We start from the raw sequence: 17077 nt of genomic DNA, 5'->3' as shown, positions 1-17077 counted from the left end.
TCGGTGCATCACGCTTCTGAACATTGGTATTATTTGTATATGATTTTGTATTAAATAGTTGACTTATTAGTAACCAAGACCAATTTATACTTAATGCACAATACACTTTTGCTTACCTTAAACTTCTTTTGGTAAACAAGCTGGTTGTTTTGAATTGAAAACCAGCGCCTGTAATAAGACAAATATAATTTGCAGATAGGAAGGAAATCAGCAGAAACAAAATTTATGCTGAGAAGCTAACAAACTTTTGATATATTTGCAAGCATTCCATGGCTTTTTTTAGTTCCATTCCCTTTACCTTTTATGGGTTGAGCTACTGAAGGTCTTGATTTCGCCCTATCAGCTTTCAAGTGATGTGTGAGCTTATGTATTGCTGCTAAAATTTTATCTTCTAGTAGGGGACATCACAGATTTTCTTTTCCACTCAGGTGGGCTTGCAGATGGCTGGCAATGCTCAGAAACTTGATTGATTTTTTACTGATTCCACCACCTGCGTCTGTGGTGCCAACATCAAACATAGGACTTAAACAGCTCAGTAAAATAATGTAATTTTTGTCCAGGTATTATCCCTTCCCAAATCCTCTTTCTCCCCTCTCTTTATTGACCTTATCAGACTCCATCCTAATATTTTTTGAGCACATACAATTTTCCAGTCTAACAGAAAGATCAATGACAATATTCAACACTTTCTTGGAATGATTAGTCCTGCACTTTTTTTTTAACCCCAGTGACCAACCTTGGTTGGTTAAATCTAGAGTCAATTTTTATTGAAAAAAATATATTGGGATGTGGTTGATATTGACAATGCTATATTAATTGCTTATCCCTGATTTTTCACTGTACTTAATAAAGAGCTCCCATATTAAATGCAAATGTCTGACATATATACATATATTCCCTATGAATGGCAGAACTAGATCTCTGCCCCACCCCTCTCCACCCACAGCCCCACTACCATCACTTTTAGTCATGTCAGTTGCATGTGCTTTTGCATCAAGGGATTTGTGGATGTCTGTAAAGACACAATCCATTTGTTACCTAGGATCAGCCTGACACAGGATTGCTAATATTATAACGTGGACTGTACTGGACCAGGTAGGACCACACAATTTTTCAAGCTCACAAGAATACAGTTTTTATGTTAAGTTTTGGATTCATTGTACTATTAAACTACAGCATTCATTCATGGTTCCACTCAACTAACTATATCACATATTGGTTAGCTACTATAAAAACCCTAATTTCACTCTATAACGGAACATTTTCACTTTAAAACAGCATTTTTTTTAACCCTCAACAAAACACCAAAGTTCTACACTTGAAAAATAGATCTGAAAATACTACTTGGTTTTCACAATAAAACATTTAGGACTTAATTATGATAAATATGAGTATTGTTTTCCTAAATAAATCAAACTCATTAGTTGAACAAATTTTTGGTGCATGGAATTTTAAACTTAAACATTTTCTTTAGTATTAAAATTGATTTACCACACATAATTTGAAGTGCAGCAGGTTAGTTAAAAGGAAGGTTAAAAGGAAGGTTAATTTTGTTAATATTATGAAAGCAAAACAAGCAAAGAATACTGCCTCTGGTTTGCAGCTAACACTGTGTCCATGCTGTAAAAAGGACAGCAAAGTGACCAGTTTATAAGCCATGGATTAAACCAGGTTTACCCGAAGTTCTTTGGACACTTGTAGACAGGTGAGAGCTAATATTCAGAGACAGGATTGGGGAGCAGATAAGATGTCCAGCTGACAGGTTGGTACCTGATGTGGGGGGTCTTTTTCCTGTCACGTGACAAAATGGGGTGGGATCAAGACATAGAAAGAAAACAGAAAAAAAATGAAATAGTAAAATGAAATACTGTGATCTAAAAACACAGGATGATTAAATGCATACTAAAGGTAAAGCAGTATAAGCTAGTACAGCATTTTGCACAAAGCCCAAATGAAACAAAAAAGTACTCATTTACTATTTAACACTCCATTTAAAAAATGTTGAGAGAAATATGCATTTGGCTTCAGGATTGAACACTAATCACTAATTGCTGGTGGAAAAAAAATTATATATTGCAACAGATAGAGAGCCACCACTGAAAAAAGCACATACCAAAACTTAAAATTATTTTGTTTCCAGAATAAATATTTTTCCTCTACAAGGCCAGTAGATCAATCACATTACTGCCTATGGAAAATCTGAACCAAATAAGTTTTCCTTAAAATACTTCAATAATGTTGGTGTTTGTAAAAGCAGAAATCAAGAAATTCAAACCAATAATCAATTCATGTCAGATTTGGTACCGAATGAGAAAGTGTTTTTTGCCATTTGAACTCCATAATCCTTGATTCCCCTTATTGTCTCTTTTGAGCAAAATAAATCAGCAAGCCTAAGAGCTGATTGTTGACCTCAAGAAGGGGAAGGAGGGTTGGTTCAAGAATCAAATGGTAGAAGGGAAGTAGCTTTTCTAGAGCTGGTGGTGTAGGGTTCAGGTTTCTGTGCCTCCTGCCCAATGATATATCTGTTTCCAACATCATGACAGAGAAGAGAATTATATAATAAAGTTGGTATGCAACAGTCATGTGAAAGAGCTCAATATGCTAAATCAATGCACAACAGTTATTTGTTATACAGAAGTTGAAACTTACACAACTTCCGGTCTTACATGCTGGATTCAGCTTGAGTTCCTCACAGTGACCACTGTAGTTTTGAATCAACTATTCCGGTCTGAGCAGCTGAGGCCATTTGCCCAGCTGTCATCAAGAAAGCTGAATTCCTGGAAAGGGCTTGCATTCTTACTTCAAGTGCTGTTTTAGAGTTATTGAAGCATATCCTCCAAATGTGCCAGTCAGTGAAGTTTACAAGCACCAGCACAGCCTGTACAGATTATAGGCCAGTTCTCTCAAGAATCTCATTGCTAGTTGTCTGCTCACACAGAGTTTTAACAGTGGAAATTGTCCAATTCCACTCCAGCTATGATCCAGGTTTCCCACCCACAGAGGTGGCAATGTAGAATATAAATCTAATAGACTGAAATTTTGTATTTATTATTAGCAGTCTGTTTATCCAGACAGAAGGTTAAGTTTATCAAAGGAAACAGGCTTTGTTGATTTGCTGATCAAGTAAAATGTCTCCACATCAGCGTGACTTCATCTTAGGATTTTAAAAAGTGGCTAGTTGATGTGCTATCTTTAGTTTTCCAAAATTCCACAGACTTGGGACTAGAAAAAAGAAAATGGAACTGACTAACAAAAAAAGGACAATAAACAGAAGTCAGTCAGCCTGTAATTCAGAAAAAGTCACCAGTTATTATTGCAAGGGACTTGCAAAAAAAAAACCCAAGGTAACTAGACAGAGTCTAATTGGATTTGTGAAAAAATTTGCACCAAAGGCTATTGTGGAAAATAACAGAGGTGGTAACATAACAATGCTGATAGAAGGCTGCCTACAGGAAACAATAGATATAAATGAGTTGGCAAAATGTATGGAATGGCGTGCCACAGGGATCTGCGCTGGAGTCTCAAATTTGTAATACTTAAAAATACTTGGCTACCAAAGAACTATTTGCTATATTCATTGATGACTAATGTTCAGTGCAAAATCTACTTGTGAAGAGGAGACACAAGAGATTGCAGATGCTGGAATCTGGAGAATCAAAGTGTGCTGGAGGAATTCAGTGAGTCGAACAGCATCTTTGGGCAGGGCATGAAGGATCTCTCAAAGCTTTGGGTCAAAAGCCAATATGGACCTTGATGCTGGGTTTCAACCCAAAACATCAATTCCTTCACCATCCTGCCCATAACACACCCCCATCAAACCACAAATTTGCTCAACTGACTGAGATCTTCCAGCAGGTTGTTTGTTACTTCAAAGGAATAGAAATTGCTTAATTAAAAGGGAAATGATCAAGCAAAACAATCTGGGGAAAAGATCAAATTGTCCATTTTGCCAGGAATATTGAAAATGTAGATCATGAAAGTGGTGAGGGAATGCAGAGATCTAGTAAACTGAGGGATCTGGCTGTCTTTGTGCATTATTTGTAAATGTCCAATACATAGACAAAGTAATTAGCAAGGTGAAAAGAATGTCATCATTTATCATTGTCAAAATTGAATATAAAATTAGGAAGATTATGATGCACACATGGGGCATTGGTAACACCATACCTGGATTACCATAAACAGCACAGGTCTCCCTATTTGAGTAAGTTAGCGTGTTTGAAGGAGTCCAGAAAACGTTTACTGAACCAATAAATGGAAAGGGTTTGTTTATCCAACAAAGGCGTCCACTGAAATCAGACACGTCAGAGAGACTTCATTACAAACACAATTCTGAGGGGTGGATTGGAGAGAAGGTTCCTTCTAGTGGGAGAATCTAGAACTAGGAGGTCACTACTTGAAAATAAGAGATCACACATTTAAGACAGATGGGCAGATTTTTGTCTTCTTTCAGCTGATTAAGTGTTCAGAATCTCTACCTCAAAAAGTAATGTAAGCAGAGCCTTCAAATATTTTTAAAGTGAAGATTGATAGATGCTTGATAAATAAGTTGCTGTGGGGTAGGGGTGAAAGGTTACAAAAGATAGAATGAAATGCAGAGTTGAAGTTAAAAATCAGATCAGCCACGATCATGTTAGAAGGCCCCTCTAATCCAGCTCTACCAAGTGGCCTAATTCAGTATGTTGCAAGGTGTCTTTCAGGGAAGAGTAGTGCTGACAAAGCAGAAATGATTCAGCTTACCTGCAGCTTCATTGTTTTAGATTTTGGATGATTTGTTGGTGCCATGGCAACTATTCACTTGATATCAATTACCACACTAAACTTTAATACATGCATTAAATAACTTATTCACAAAGATATGCAGATCAGCAGGTATTTCAGGGGCAAATTCAATACATTCTACATAACACAGCCATGAATGTACCCAACATCTTCAGGGACAGAAGGAAGGAAAAGATATCTGAAAGATTTAATTATCTTTCACAACTAAATGAAAAGTGTAAGCAAATGTTACTTGTTTTTCCCCCTTAGAACAAAATTATTCCAATCAAATCTAGTAACCACGAAATCCCTGAAGTACACATGGCTGAATCCTGGTGACATTTCCCAAATCATCTCTCAATTGACTCACTATTCGTGAGTTTCTAGCATCATGTGGATGGTGGATTAAATGAAGTTTGAGTTTCAACAATGGCAAGTAATTTATTTATTTTTAATGAAGCATGGAAAAAGACGTCCTGTCACAAAATCTCCAGTAACGTGAATTACCAATCTTAAAAAAAACACTATCCAAAACCAAAAGTCCTTCATGGTGTTTCTTGGACACAAAACATCACCTTCTATAAGAGAATAAATTGCAGATTTATCACTTTTGTATTCCCTTAACCTTCAATTTACCCTTATTCATATGCCAGACTTGGGGAGCATATTCAAACATGATAACAATCACATTTGTGAGATATTTTCACAATATTTATTTGATTGTCGTATTTCTAATAATCCTTTTAGAGCAGTAATAGCAAACAAGGAAAATCAGCAGATGCAAGATAAATCATCTGGTCAGAATAATTATTGACCATTAAAACTCCCAATGATGTCACCTCAGATTTCTATTATCCAACAAGGTTTAAAATGACCATTGAGGAATGTGGGCTCTGACTTGTCCAGGTTATTAAATAGTCCAGTTATTAACTTGGACACAACACAGCGAAAGTCATCAGATTTTTATAAACGTACACAGCATAAGTAGCAATTTGGTGCTACTGGTGATAATAGTTTCAAAGCAACATTTCACACAAGGCCTAATAAAAATCATGTTCATCAATTAAAACCTCAGCAAATACAGGTATCTAACAGTCCTCAACAACCAAGCACCTGGTTCCCATAAGGTTATACCATTACTTTTGAATATTTATATCAGTGCTAATAAGCCAATTAGGAAATTTGAACATATAATAAGCATTCAAGCATGATAAAGACCACTGCAGAAGTTGAGAGTTCATGCAAATCTTCAGAAAATATGCATTTTTGCACTGCAGCATAATGCTTTCCCAAACTGGAGCAGTTCTGGATTATAGTTTCACTTCAAGATATGAAAACCAATGTCAAGACATGGACTAGGGCTAGATTTAATCTAAACATTATTTGGGACTAGCTGGGGAACAGATACTCATAGTTTGCAAATAAGCATCTTGTTTTTTTTTGTGAAACTGAATATTGCAATCAAGCAAGGGTAATAAATTATTAGCAAGCAATTTGGCACCACTACTCTTGAAGTGGTGTTTGTATTACTTTTGTTACTCTCTCTAAGGAGAGGCAACAATAGTTAGAGAATACAAGCAGGCCCATGAAAATGCATACCTGACAACAAAAGATCTCCAAAAGCTCTTGCTAAAATGCAAGTATGAATGCTCAGGAAGAGGTTACTCTATTTTCATGCAAAAAGCTCTGCTTTCAAGGCATATGATAAGCAGTTTTACCTTGGTTGTCTGAATATACCACTTTGATCATAAGTGATATAGCTTTTAATTAACCACGAATGGTCCTTTTTACTCATTAACATTGTCCCTCATGATTTAACTTTAAATGAAAATGTTTAAGGACAATTAGAGTATCATATTGGACAGCCAAAGTCTGATACTTAATATTTTGGCATTCTCATCATTTCATACAAGATGAACAAATTTGTTAACAATTCTGAAATACATCATGTTCTCATCAATAAATGTATTGAATAGATAAATGCTAATCACTGAAACTTGAAATATATAAACAGCGTCAATGATTCTATAGTAAGCCCATTCTCTTTTCCATGCTGTGATTAATAACTCCAGAACCAGGTATATTCTTACCTGTTCCATGTTTTGAAGGCATTACTGGCTCGTTTGTATAGGTATCCTTCCATGACAATGCCATTGGCAGCATCAGCATTAAATTCAATCTTGGGATCATCGCTGGAGAAATCCTGAAGTATTTAATGTTAACAAAGTACAAAAACATCAATTACTTATAGGCAAAACAGAAACAAAGTAAGATAAAGAAAGTAATATTATATCATGGACATCTTATGAACATACATGTACATAGCATATGGACATAGTGAAAAATAACTAAAAACAAGCATCTCTGCTGCACAGATTTTGCCTTTACAAGTTCCTAAGTTGAAGGAATTAGTAGCAGCACTGGCTTAATTATAACCACAGTTTTTTTTTCTGTAAAATAAAAGAGCAATGCCAGCATGTTAGATAAACCTTAACTGGTACTTAAAAAATATGTTGCTTTCAATCTGACATATCAGGCTCTCCAATTAAACCATAATTGCTCATCAACATGTTCAACCATTGCACTTTTTCTGATTCATCTTTATAAGTTTTGCCATCTATTCTCATGAATGTTTCATTTAGTCATCTTCACACCTCTTAATAAATTTCCTATCCAGGCTTTTTCCTCAATGAGCAACTAAAATTAACAATCTTCTAATTGCAACCATATTTTTAGCCTATACTATATTACATCACACTTCTACTCTGCCACTCCATATCGTCAAACTGAATGCAACTGGAGCAATACAGATAATAGTATGATGGCAAACTAAGAAATAACAAGCAGAACAAAAGGATGTGGTATTTTTTAAAAAATAACCGAGAAATCTAAAATACCCAGGTTAAGTAAAATCTGCAGAAAGAAAAATGAGGTTAATATTTCATGTGCAAGACCATCAGAATTGTAAATATGACAACACAAGTTTTTTTTAAAGTTGCAAGAGGTTCAAAGAGGGATGGATAGGAAAAAAGAAAAATCTCTGATAGGACAAGGCTGGTGTGCCCAGATAATCCTATTGTTTACAGAGTTATCATCAGGTTAACAGAGTAATGAGGAAAGAGAGGAAACAGAGTTAAGTTGTAAAACACAGGTGAGAGCTGTTGCTGAAACCTAGAGCTAAAGGCAGAATGAAGGAAATGTCTTAATAGAACAAGAAGGGTCAATGGAATTGACATTAAACTTGCAGCTGAACTGGCCAGTTTTGACAAACAGAAAATAGTTAAAAATCAAATCCAAAAAAAGGCCAGATAATGAGTTCATAAAGCTGCGACATTCTCAGTTGAAACATGTGATACTGTCTCTCAAGCTCAGACCATGTCTATGCAAATGGTCACAGAGAAATGAGTCAAGAGTGAAGGTGGGGACAAGAATTCAAGTGAAAGGATCAACCATATGGACTGAATGCAAATACTCCTTAAAGCAATTACCCAATCTGCATTAAGTTTCCCCAATTTAGCGAAACCTTTATGTACCAAATGCAATAGAGTAAGTTGGAAGTGGAAAGCGTTTCTGAAGTAGCAGCTCCTCTGAGAGGAAATAAACTAAGTATTCAGGCTTTCTATTAAACACTTTCTGTCAAAAGCAGCAAAATTGAATTTGGCTCCATGCACCAGAAGCCAAACAAATTAGATTCACCTTTCAAATTCGCTGTTTAAAAAAAAATCACTTAAATTGGAATTCCATTCGTATCACTGAAACACAACACATTTAAAGTCAAGGATACAGTTCATGCTGAAGAACTGAAAAATAGTATGCGGTGGTGATGAATGATTAAAGTGTGATGAGGGTGTCCAGACATTATGTACTACAATTACAAAAGCAACAAATGCAGGCAAAATGTGGCAATAAGTAGTACAAGAATTCATATTTTCAGGTCTTGCAGGTATAAGAATTTAATATATACTTTTTGAAAGAGTACGTTGAACTGAAAGAGACTGCTAAGTTCCCTAGCCTGGACAGATTTCAGACTGGGAATCTTGAAGACAATTTACCATGCTACTGAATAAAAGGGGAATTTAGCAAGGCTGGAAATGATCATACAGCTGGGTCTAATGCTGAAGGTGCAAACTGGAATATTTTGAACAAATTGCTGACTGTGGACGTGAATTCACGAATGTGATCATGAATGTAGGAGAGTAGGGATAGATTGATCGTAGAGTAGGTTAAAACATCCGCAAAACATTGTAGGCCGAGGGGCCTGTTCGGTGCTGCAGGGTTCTATGCATGTCAGAATATGACATCAGGCAGTTATTAATTGCCACAATAAGGGTAGAAATGATTCAGTGGCAATGGTCAGAGGGAAAAGGAAAGCTAAACTCTCATCACATAGAAAATGATAGCTCTCTACTCACTGCTAGAGGGAAATTAAGAATGGACAATAAGGGACAACCTTCCCAGAATCCCATAAATCAAGAGAGGAGTTTTATGCAGGTAACTACAAGGAAATAATGGAGGAAAAACAACACAATCCATCTTTTAAAAAAATTTCACAATAGATAAGAGGTTAAAAATGACATATTGCAGTGCTGTACAGGATGTCCTTTGTAACTTTACAACAGTTGAAATATCTATGGAGTGATCACCAAAGTCACACGTGCTGCAAAAGTAGATCAATTGCAAAGCAGAAACAAAATCTGATAATTAAGAATACAAAAAGATAGGCAGAGATGTTTTTGGTAAGTGGTTGGTTAGGAAATGACATGCAAGCAGAACAAGGTTACAGGTAGTACAGTGAGCGAACCAGTCACGTACAAAAATGGCCTTTAGAAATGCTGAACTGGTATTTAATAATGCAGAGGAAATAATTTGTCATGAATATTGTAGTATTTACCTATTATGGTATTATTAAACTGATCTGATACAAGAAATTATTCACAGAATTGGGAGAGTCAAAATTAAATCAGCTGCTTGTAAATGATAATTGCATATGCATGGCAGAATCAAAATTACTCAGACCTCATTTCATTTCTGATCAACAAAATTCTTCCGTACTTTTGAAATAAAATACATCACAAAACTTAAAGCTGGTAGTTATAGTACCGGCATGATCATCCTTCCTAAGTACTTCATCCTGAAAATTAGAATACATTTTGGGCAAGATTGGGATAATGATTTTACATCCCTTGAACCAAATTATGACTTTTCACTATAGAAAATATCCTGAAAAAATCTTAAAATTAAAATTAAATTTACAATTATTTTTGTGATTTGTAATTGCAAGCTGTTTTGATATAAAGAATCATTTAAAAATGGACATTACTACCATTTCATATGGATTTCTGGGTAAGGCTTAATAAGATCAAACAGTATTTGATATATCAATTTCATTTTTCCTGTAGTCTCAAACAAAAGGTTAAGATTAGGAAAGATCAAAAGAATCTAGTTTAAACATTTGCTTTCTCTTCCTATGAATGCTGCTAAGGCTATCGAGTGTTACCAGGATTTTCCATCTGCAGCATCAAGGATAACATCAGTATCATTATCACAGGCAAGACGGTGAGGAGGTACTGTAAACAAGTTCAGGGAGTGAGGTGCGAAGTTAAAAGACAGGATCTCAGGGTGGTGATTCAGGAATGCCACATATGCAATGTGCTAGTGAGGCTAGAGACAGGAATACAGTTTCCCCTCACGTTCCCCTTAAACTTCTCACCTTTCACCCTTAACCCACTGACCTCTGGTTGTAGTCTTACTCCTCAGTGGAAAAATCCTGCTTGCATTTACCTTATCTATACCCCTCATAATTTTGTATATCTTAATCAAATCTCCTCTCAATTTTCGATGTCCTAAACAATACAGTCCTAACCTATTTAATCTTCCCTTATTAACTCAGGTGATCCAGACCGGCAACGTCCTTGTAAATTTTCGCTGTACACTTTCAACCTTATTTATATCTTTCCTGCAGGTAAGTAACCAAAACTGCACACAATACTCCAAACTGGGCTTCACCAACGTCTTATACTTCTTCAACATAACATCCCATTGGCGCATGGATTTATGAAGGCCAATGTGCCAAAACCTTTCATCTATGACGTCACTTTCAACAAATTAAGGATCTGTATTGCCAGATCCCTCTGTTCTACCACACTCCACAGTGCCCTACTATTCACTGTGTAAAACCTACCCTGGTTAGTCCTACCAAAGTGCAAAACTTCACACCTGTCCGCACTAAATTCCATTTGCCATTTTCAGCCCACTTTTCCAGCTGATGCTGATCCCTCTGCAAGCCATGATAGCCTTCCTCACTGTCCACTACACCCCCAATCTCGGTGTCATCTGCAAATTTACTGATCCAGTTAACCACATTATCTTGATCGTTAATCAAGATGACAAAGGACACAGTACCAAATCGTTAATCAAGATGACAAAGGACACAGTACCAATCCTGCAGCACACCACTAGAGTAAACCTAGCAATTATCAGCCTGTGAATTTGATGTCAGTGGTGGGTAAATTGATGGAAAGTATTCTTAGAGATGGTATATATAATTATCTGGATCGACAGGGTCTGATTAGGAACAGTCAACATGGATTTGTGCGTGGAAGGTCATGTTTGACAAATCTTATTGAATCTTTTGAAGAGGTTACTAGGAAAGTTGACGAGGGTATAGTGGTGGATGTTGCCTATATGGACTTCAGAAGGCCTTTAACAAGGTTCCACACGGAAGGTTAATTAGGAAGGTTCAGTCGTTAGGCATTAATATCGAAGTAGTAAAATGGATTCAGCAGTGGCTGGATGGGGGACGCCAGAGAGTAGTGGTGAATAACTGTGTGTCAGATTGGAGGATGGTGTCTAGCGGTGTGCCTCAGGGATCTGTACTGGGTCCAATGTTGTTTGCCATATACATTAATGATCTGGAAGATGGGGTGGTAAATTGAATGAGTAAGTATGCAGATGATACTAAGATAGGTGGAGTTTTGGATAATGAAGTAGATTTTCAAAGCTTGCAAAGAGATTTAGGCCCGTTAGAAGAATGGGCTGAAAGATGGCAGATGGAGTTTAATGCTGAAAAATGTGAGGTGCTACAGTTTGGTAGGACTAATCAAAATAGGACATACATGGTAAATGGTAGGGCATTGAAGAATGCTGTAGAACAGAGGGATCTAGGAATAATGGTGCATAGTTCCCTGAAGGTGGAATCTCATGTGGATAGGGTGGTGAAGGAAGCTTTTTAGGATGCTGGCCTTTATTAATCAGAGCATTGAGTATAGGAGTTGGGATGTAATGTTGAAATTGTATAAGGCATTGGTGAGGCCAATTTTGGAGTATTGTGTACAGTTCTGATCACCAAATTATTGGAAAGATGTCAATAAAATTGAGAGAGTACAGAGGAGATTTACTAAAATGTTGCCTGGGCTTCATCTCCGAAGTTACAGAGAAAGGTTGAACAAGTTGGGTCTTTATTCTTTGGAGCGTAGAAGGTTGAGGGGGGACTTCATAGAGATATTTAAAATTATGAGGGGGATAGATAGAGTTGACGTGGATAGGCTTTTTCCACTGAGAGTGGGGGAGATTCAAACAAAAGGACATGAGTTGAGAGTTAAAGGGCAAAAGTTTAGAGGTAACATGAGGGGGAACTTCTTTACTTGTTGGATGCATCAGCAAGGGACATGAGGCTGAGTACAGGGCTACATTAGAAAACTTTGTCACATGGAGTGAGCAGAATTATCTGCAGCTTAATGTGAAAAAGACTAAGGAGCTGGTGGTAGACCTGAGGAGAGCTAAGGTACCGGTGACCCCTGTTTCCATCCAGGGGGTTAGTGTGGACATGGTGGAGGATTACAAATACCTGGGGATACGAATTGACAATCAACTGGACTGGTCAAAGAACACTGAGGCTGTCTACAAGAAGGGTCAGAGTCGTCTCTATTTCCTGAGGAGACTGAGATCCTTTAACATCTGCCGGACAATGCTGAGGATGTTTTACGAGTCTGTGGTGGCCAGTGCCATCATGTTTGCTGTTGTGTGCTGGGGCAGCAGGCTGAGGGTAGCAGACACCAACAGAATCAACAAACTCATTCGTAAGGCCAGTGATGTTGTGGGGATGGAACTGGACTCTCTCACGTGGTGTCTGAAAAGAGGATGCTGTCTAAGTTGCATGCCATCTTGGTCTATGTCTCCCATCCACTACATAACGTACTGGGTGGGCACAGGAGTACATTCAGCCAGAGACTCATTCCACCGAGATGCAGCACATAGCATCAAAGGAAGTCATTCCTGCCTGTGGCCATCAAACTTTACAACTCCTCCCTTGGAGGGTCAGACACCCTGAGCCAATAGGCTGGTCCTGGACTTATTTCATAATTTTCTGGCATAACTTACATATTACTATTGAACTATTTATGGTTCTATTACTATCTATTATTTATGGTGCAACTGTAACGAAAACTAATTTCCCCCGGGATCAATAAAGTATGACTATGACTATTTACTCAGAGGGTGGTAGCTGTGTGGAACGAGCTTCCAGCAGAAGTGGTTGAGGCAGGTTCAATGTTGTCGTTTGTTATGGGCTGAGTGTAGGTTGGTGGGGCTAGGTAAGAGTAAGAGTTCAGCACGGACTAGAAGGGCCGAGACAGCCTGTTTCCGTGCTGTAATTGTTATATGGTTATATAATCACAGGCCTCCATTTAGAGAGGAAACCCTCTGCTACCACTCTCTGGCTTCTCCCACAAAGCCACTGTCTAATCTAATTTACGAACTCATTCTGAATGCTGAGCAACTGAACCTCCTTGATCAGCACCCCATGTTGTCCTTGTTGTCCATGTAGACAACATCCATTGCCTTGCCTTCATCCATTTTCCTAGCAACTTCCTCGAAAAACTCTACTACGCACAAAACTACGCCCAATATCCTTAATCAGTCCACATCTATCCAAATATTTGTATATTTGGTCCCTTATAATAACCAATATCTTTCCAACAACTGATATCAGACTCACCAGCCTATAATTTCCTGGTTTATGTTTGGAGCCTTTTTTAAACAGCGGAACAATATTGGCGATCCTCCAATCCTCTGTTACCTCTCTGGTCACTAAGGATGTTTTAAATATCTCTGCTAGGGTCCCAGCAATTTCTGCACTCGCCTCCCGTAGGATCCGAAGGAACACCCTGTCAGACCCTAGGGATTTATCTATCCTGATTTGCCTCAGGGTAGCAAACACTTCCTCCTCTGTGTTCTGTACAGGGTCCATGAAGTTCATGACTCTTTGCCTCACTTCTATAGACAGTGTACGTCTCCTGAGTAAATACAGATGCAAAGAATTCATTAAGAATTCCCCTATCTGTTTAGGCTCCACACAGGGATTACCATTCTAGTCTTCCAGAGGACCAATTTTGTTCCTTGCAATCCTTTTGCTCTTAACTTTAGGACTCTACTTCACCTTGTCTGCTACAGCAACCATGCCTTTTTTTTTAAAGCCTTCCTGATTTCTTTCTTAAGTGTTCTCTTGCATTTCTTGTACTCCAGAAGCACTTCATTTATTCCTATCTGCCAATACTTGCTATGCACCTTTTTCTCTTAACCAGGTTCTCAATATCTCTTGAAAACTAAGGTTCACTACACTTGTTTTATTTATCTTTTATTTTGAAAGGGCCACACAAGCTTCGTACTCTCAACATTGTATTTTTGAAGGGCTTCCACTTTCCAAGTATACCTTTGCCAGAAAACAGCTTGCTCCAGTAAGCTTGAAAACCACAAGTTTTAAAACACTGTTCTGATATAAAGCGATGAAAGTGAAGGGTCTTTCTACTCTTATGCTTCTTAACTACTGTTGAGTGTTTCTTCTATAAATGCAGAATAATTCATTGTCTATTAATGCAAATAGAAGCCAATTAAATTACATGCATCTTTAGCACAGTCAGGTCATCTGTTCCATTCTGTTGAGAAAACTAATACCTAGTAACATTTGGTACTCATGCACAACAACTAGTTAGAATATTTATTTATGGTCTTGAAAAACAACTTAAAAAACAAAGAGCATTCTATAGATAGCATTAAATGTTTAAGAAAGAGAAGTCAAATTTAAAAGCTACAAGATTACTACCACTCAGAAGGAACAACGTCCACTAAACACGTTGCTGAAAACATTAACTTGAAGTGCCATATATAAAAAAACTTTTCCCAAAAACTCACCATATTTAATACATAACGAAACCTGAAGCGTCTCATTGTAAACAGGTCTTAGAAATAATAGCTATATTCCTGTGAAACTTTGCAATTTTTCTTCTGTTGTGATTAAAGATTTCCATTACAAGCACAAATTGTAGGTCTTGAGCTCAAGATACATAACTGCTAAGCAACATCTGCTTAAATTAGACTCTTCCTTTAAAACTCGACAATATTTTCCTCTTAATTCACTGTACTAAAACTAATTATTTATAACCCTGGATTCATCTAACAATAACGCATATCCCATTACATTTACAAGGATCTAGACTGTATTCTGTAACCTGTAGCTCCTCCTTCACAAGTTAATCAGCTAATGTCAGCTTGCAGTTTATGAACACAAACCCTGAATGAGTGTGTACTATTTCCATCTAAATGTTTTATTAAATATGCTTCCAAAGTACAACTTAAAGTGCTTAGGCCAACTGTTATTTCATTCATTTGAAATAAAAGTAAAGCATTTAGATAAATTTAGCAAAAAATAGCATTATTGATTTTTATGTTATTTATGTATTCAAGAATTCTTCCACATTATATAGTAATCTAAGTCACTTTCTAGGGATGACTGCAAAAAAGGCTTTGAGATCTAATAGTGCACAATGTGACATCAAACATCTTTAATTTGGGATCATGCTGCATGATCTCAAACTGAATATTTTTCAATGTTCTGTTCATGATGATTTGGTTTAAACATTTCAAAAAAATATTTCAGTAATTAAAACATTTTTTTTCCGAATGCTATTAAAAGCAGCTACATAACTCTAATCTTCTAACCTCAAAGAAATTGCCATGGGGAAAAACAACCTTCTTCTAGTAAAAATATTTTAAGTGATCTATGTAATGTGCTTCATGAGATGGGGGGGAGAGGGGAGAGGAGAGGGGGGAGAGGGGGGAGAGGGGAGAGAGGAGAGGGGGGAGAGGGGAGGGGGAGAGGGGAGAGGGGAGAGGGGAGAGGGGAGAGGGGAGAGGGGAGAGGGGAGAGGGGAGAGGGGAGAGGGGAGAGGGGAGAGGGGAGAGGGGAGAGGGGAGAGGGGAGAGGGGAGAGGGGAGAGGGGAGGGGGGAGGGGGAGAGGGGAGAGGGGAGGGGGAGAGGGGAGAGGGGAGGGGGGAGGGGGGAGGGGGGAGAGGGGGAAGAGGGGAGGGGGGAGGGGGGAGGGGGGAGGGGGGAGAGGAGGAAATCAGGGTAATGAATATTTGTTCTCCTAAATCAGCATCATACTATGCCAACTGAGTACATCACGCAGCACATCCATTAGACCAGACGTGCCATTTCAATATTTACTGTAGTTACAGTTGTGCACTCCTTCCAAAGATTCAGCAGTAAACCAACAGCTGCTAGAAAGAACCACTGATTCAGCATCCATATACTAAAAGAACTATTAAAAAGCTAAGGTTTCAAAAACACATATTCATATGCTTAAACAGATTTAATAACCAGCCCTAAAGTCCAGTTGCACTAGAAATTTTCACTAAAATTTAGAGAATTTAAAAGAATCCAATATCTGTAGGCTGCTGTCTGTAACCATAAACTGAAGCTGTTGGAGCAAATAACATATGTGCATTTTATGAAACCAGGATACACGACCAGAGCAGGATGTCGGAAAAGAAGATAAAGTTCTTATCTCAATATTTGAATAGATCATACTCAGGAAAGCAAGCAGAAGAACAGATTCTGACACATCTTTGCTGGAGTATTTCAGATGTTGCTGGATGAAGTACAACAATTAGCATGTTAAAATGTCTATGACCCAAAGCATGATTCGTATCGTTGACCCTTGGTGTACAGACAGATGTGGTAACTTACCTGAAGGGTGGCCTATGATAGGCATTTAGAGAAAAGAAAGAAAATCTATTATTGCAATGCAAGATAGACAGAGGCACTCATTCCCATTTTTTGCTGCATCCCCCATTACATCTCTCTTGCCATACATAAATACCAGAAGTAATTTATGATAGCCAGTTAAAATAGCAACAAGTCTTTGGCATCTGAGTGGAAACCAGATTGCCTGGGGAAACTCATTTGGTTACTGGGAGAACATGCAAATTCGATCAGACAACAAAGCTCAGATTTGAACGTGGGTCTTTGGAGCTTTAA

At 37.7% G+C, this 17077-nt stretch overlaps 1 protein-coding gene across 2 annotated transcripts in view; it reads right to left on the bottom strand.

Moving 5' to 3' along the window:
* Positions 1 to 17077, bottom strand: part of LOC134345289 (arf-GAP with coiled-coil, ANK repeat and PH domain-containing protein 2-like) — a 146114-nt gene that overhangs the window by 41247 nt on the left and 87790 nt on the right. The window contains exons 10-12 of one of the 2 annotated variants that reach the window (XM_063045718.1): positions 6852 to 6964; positions 1771 to 1791; positions 117 to 168 (exon numbers count right to left, since the gene is read on the bottom strand). In XM_063045718.1, coding sequence (XP_062901788.1) covers positions 117 to 168; positions 1771 to 1791; positions 6852 to 6964 — 186 coding nt within the window. The remainder of the gene's footprint in view (positions 1 to 116; positions 169 to 1770; positions 1792 to 6851; positions 6965 to 17077) is intronic. The other variant, XM_063045719.1, reaches the window with a different exon arrangement.

This window comes from Mobula hypostoma, chromosome 4 (genome assembly GCF_963921235.1).
Source record: "Mobula hypostoma chromosome 4, sMobHyp1.1, whole genome shotgun sequence".
Taxonomy (NCBI): Eukaryota; Metazoa; Chordata; class Chondrichthyes; order Myliobatiformes; family Myliobatidae; genus Mobula; species Mobula hypostoma.
Note: the sequence above shows the minus strand (reverse complement) of the source record. Positions and strands in the feature narration are given on the sequence as shown.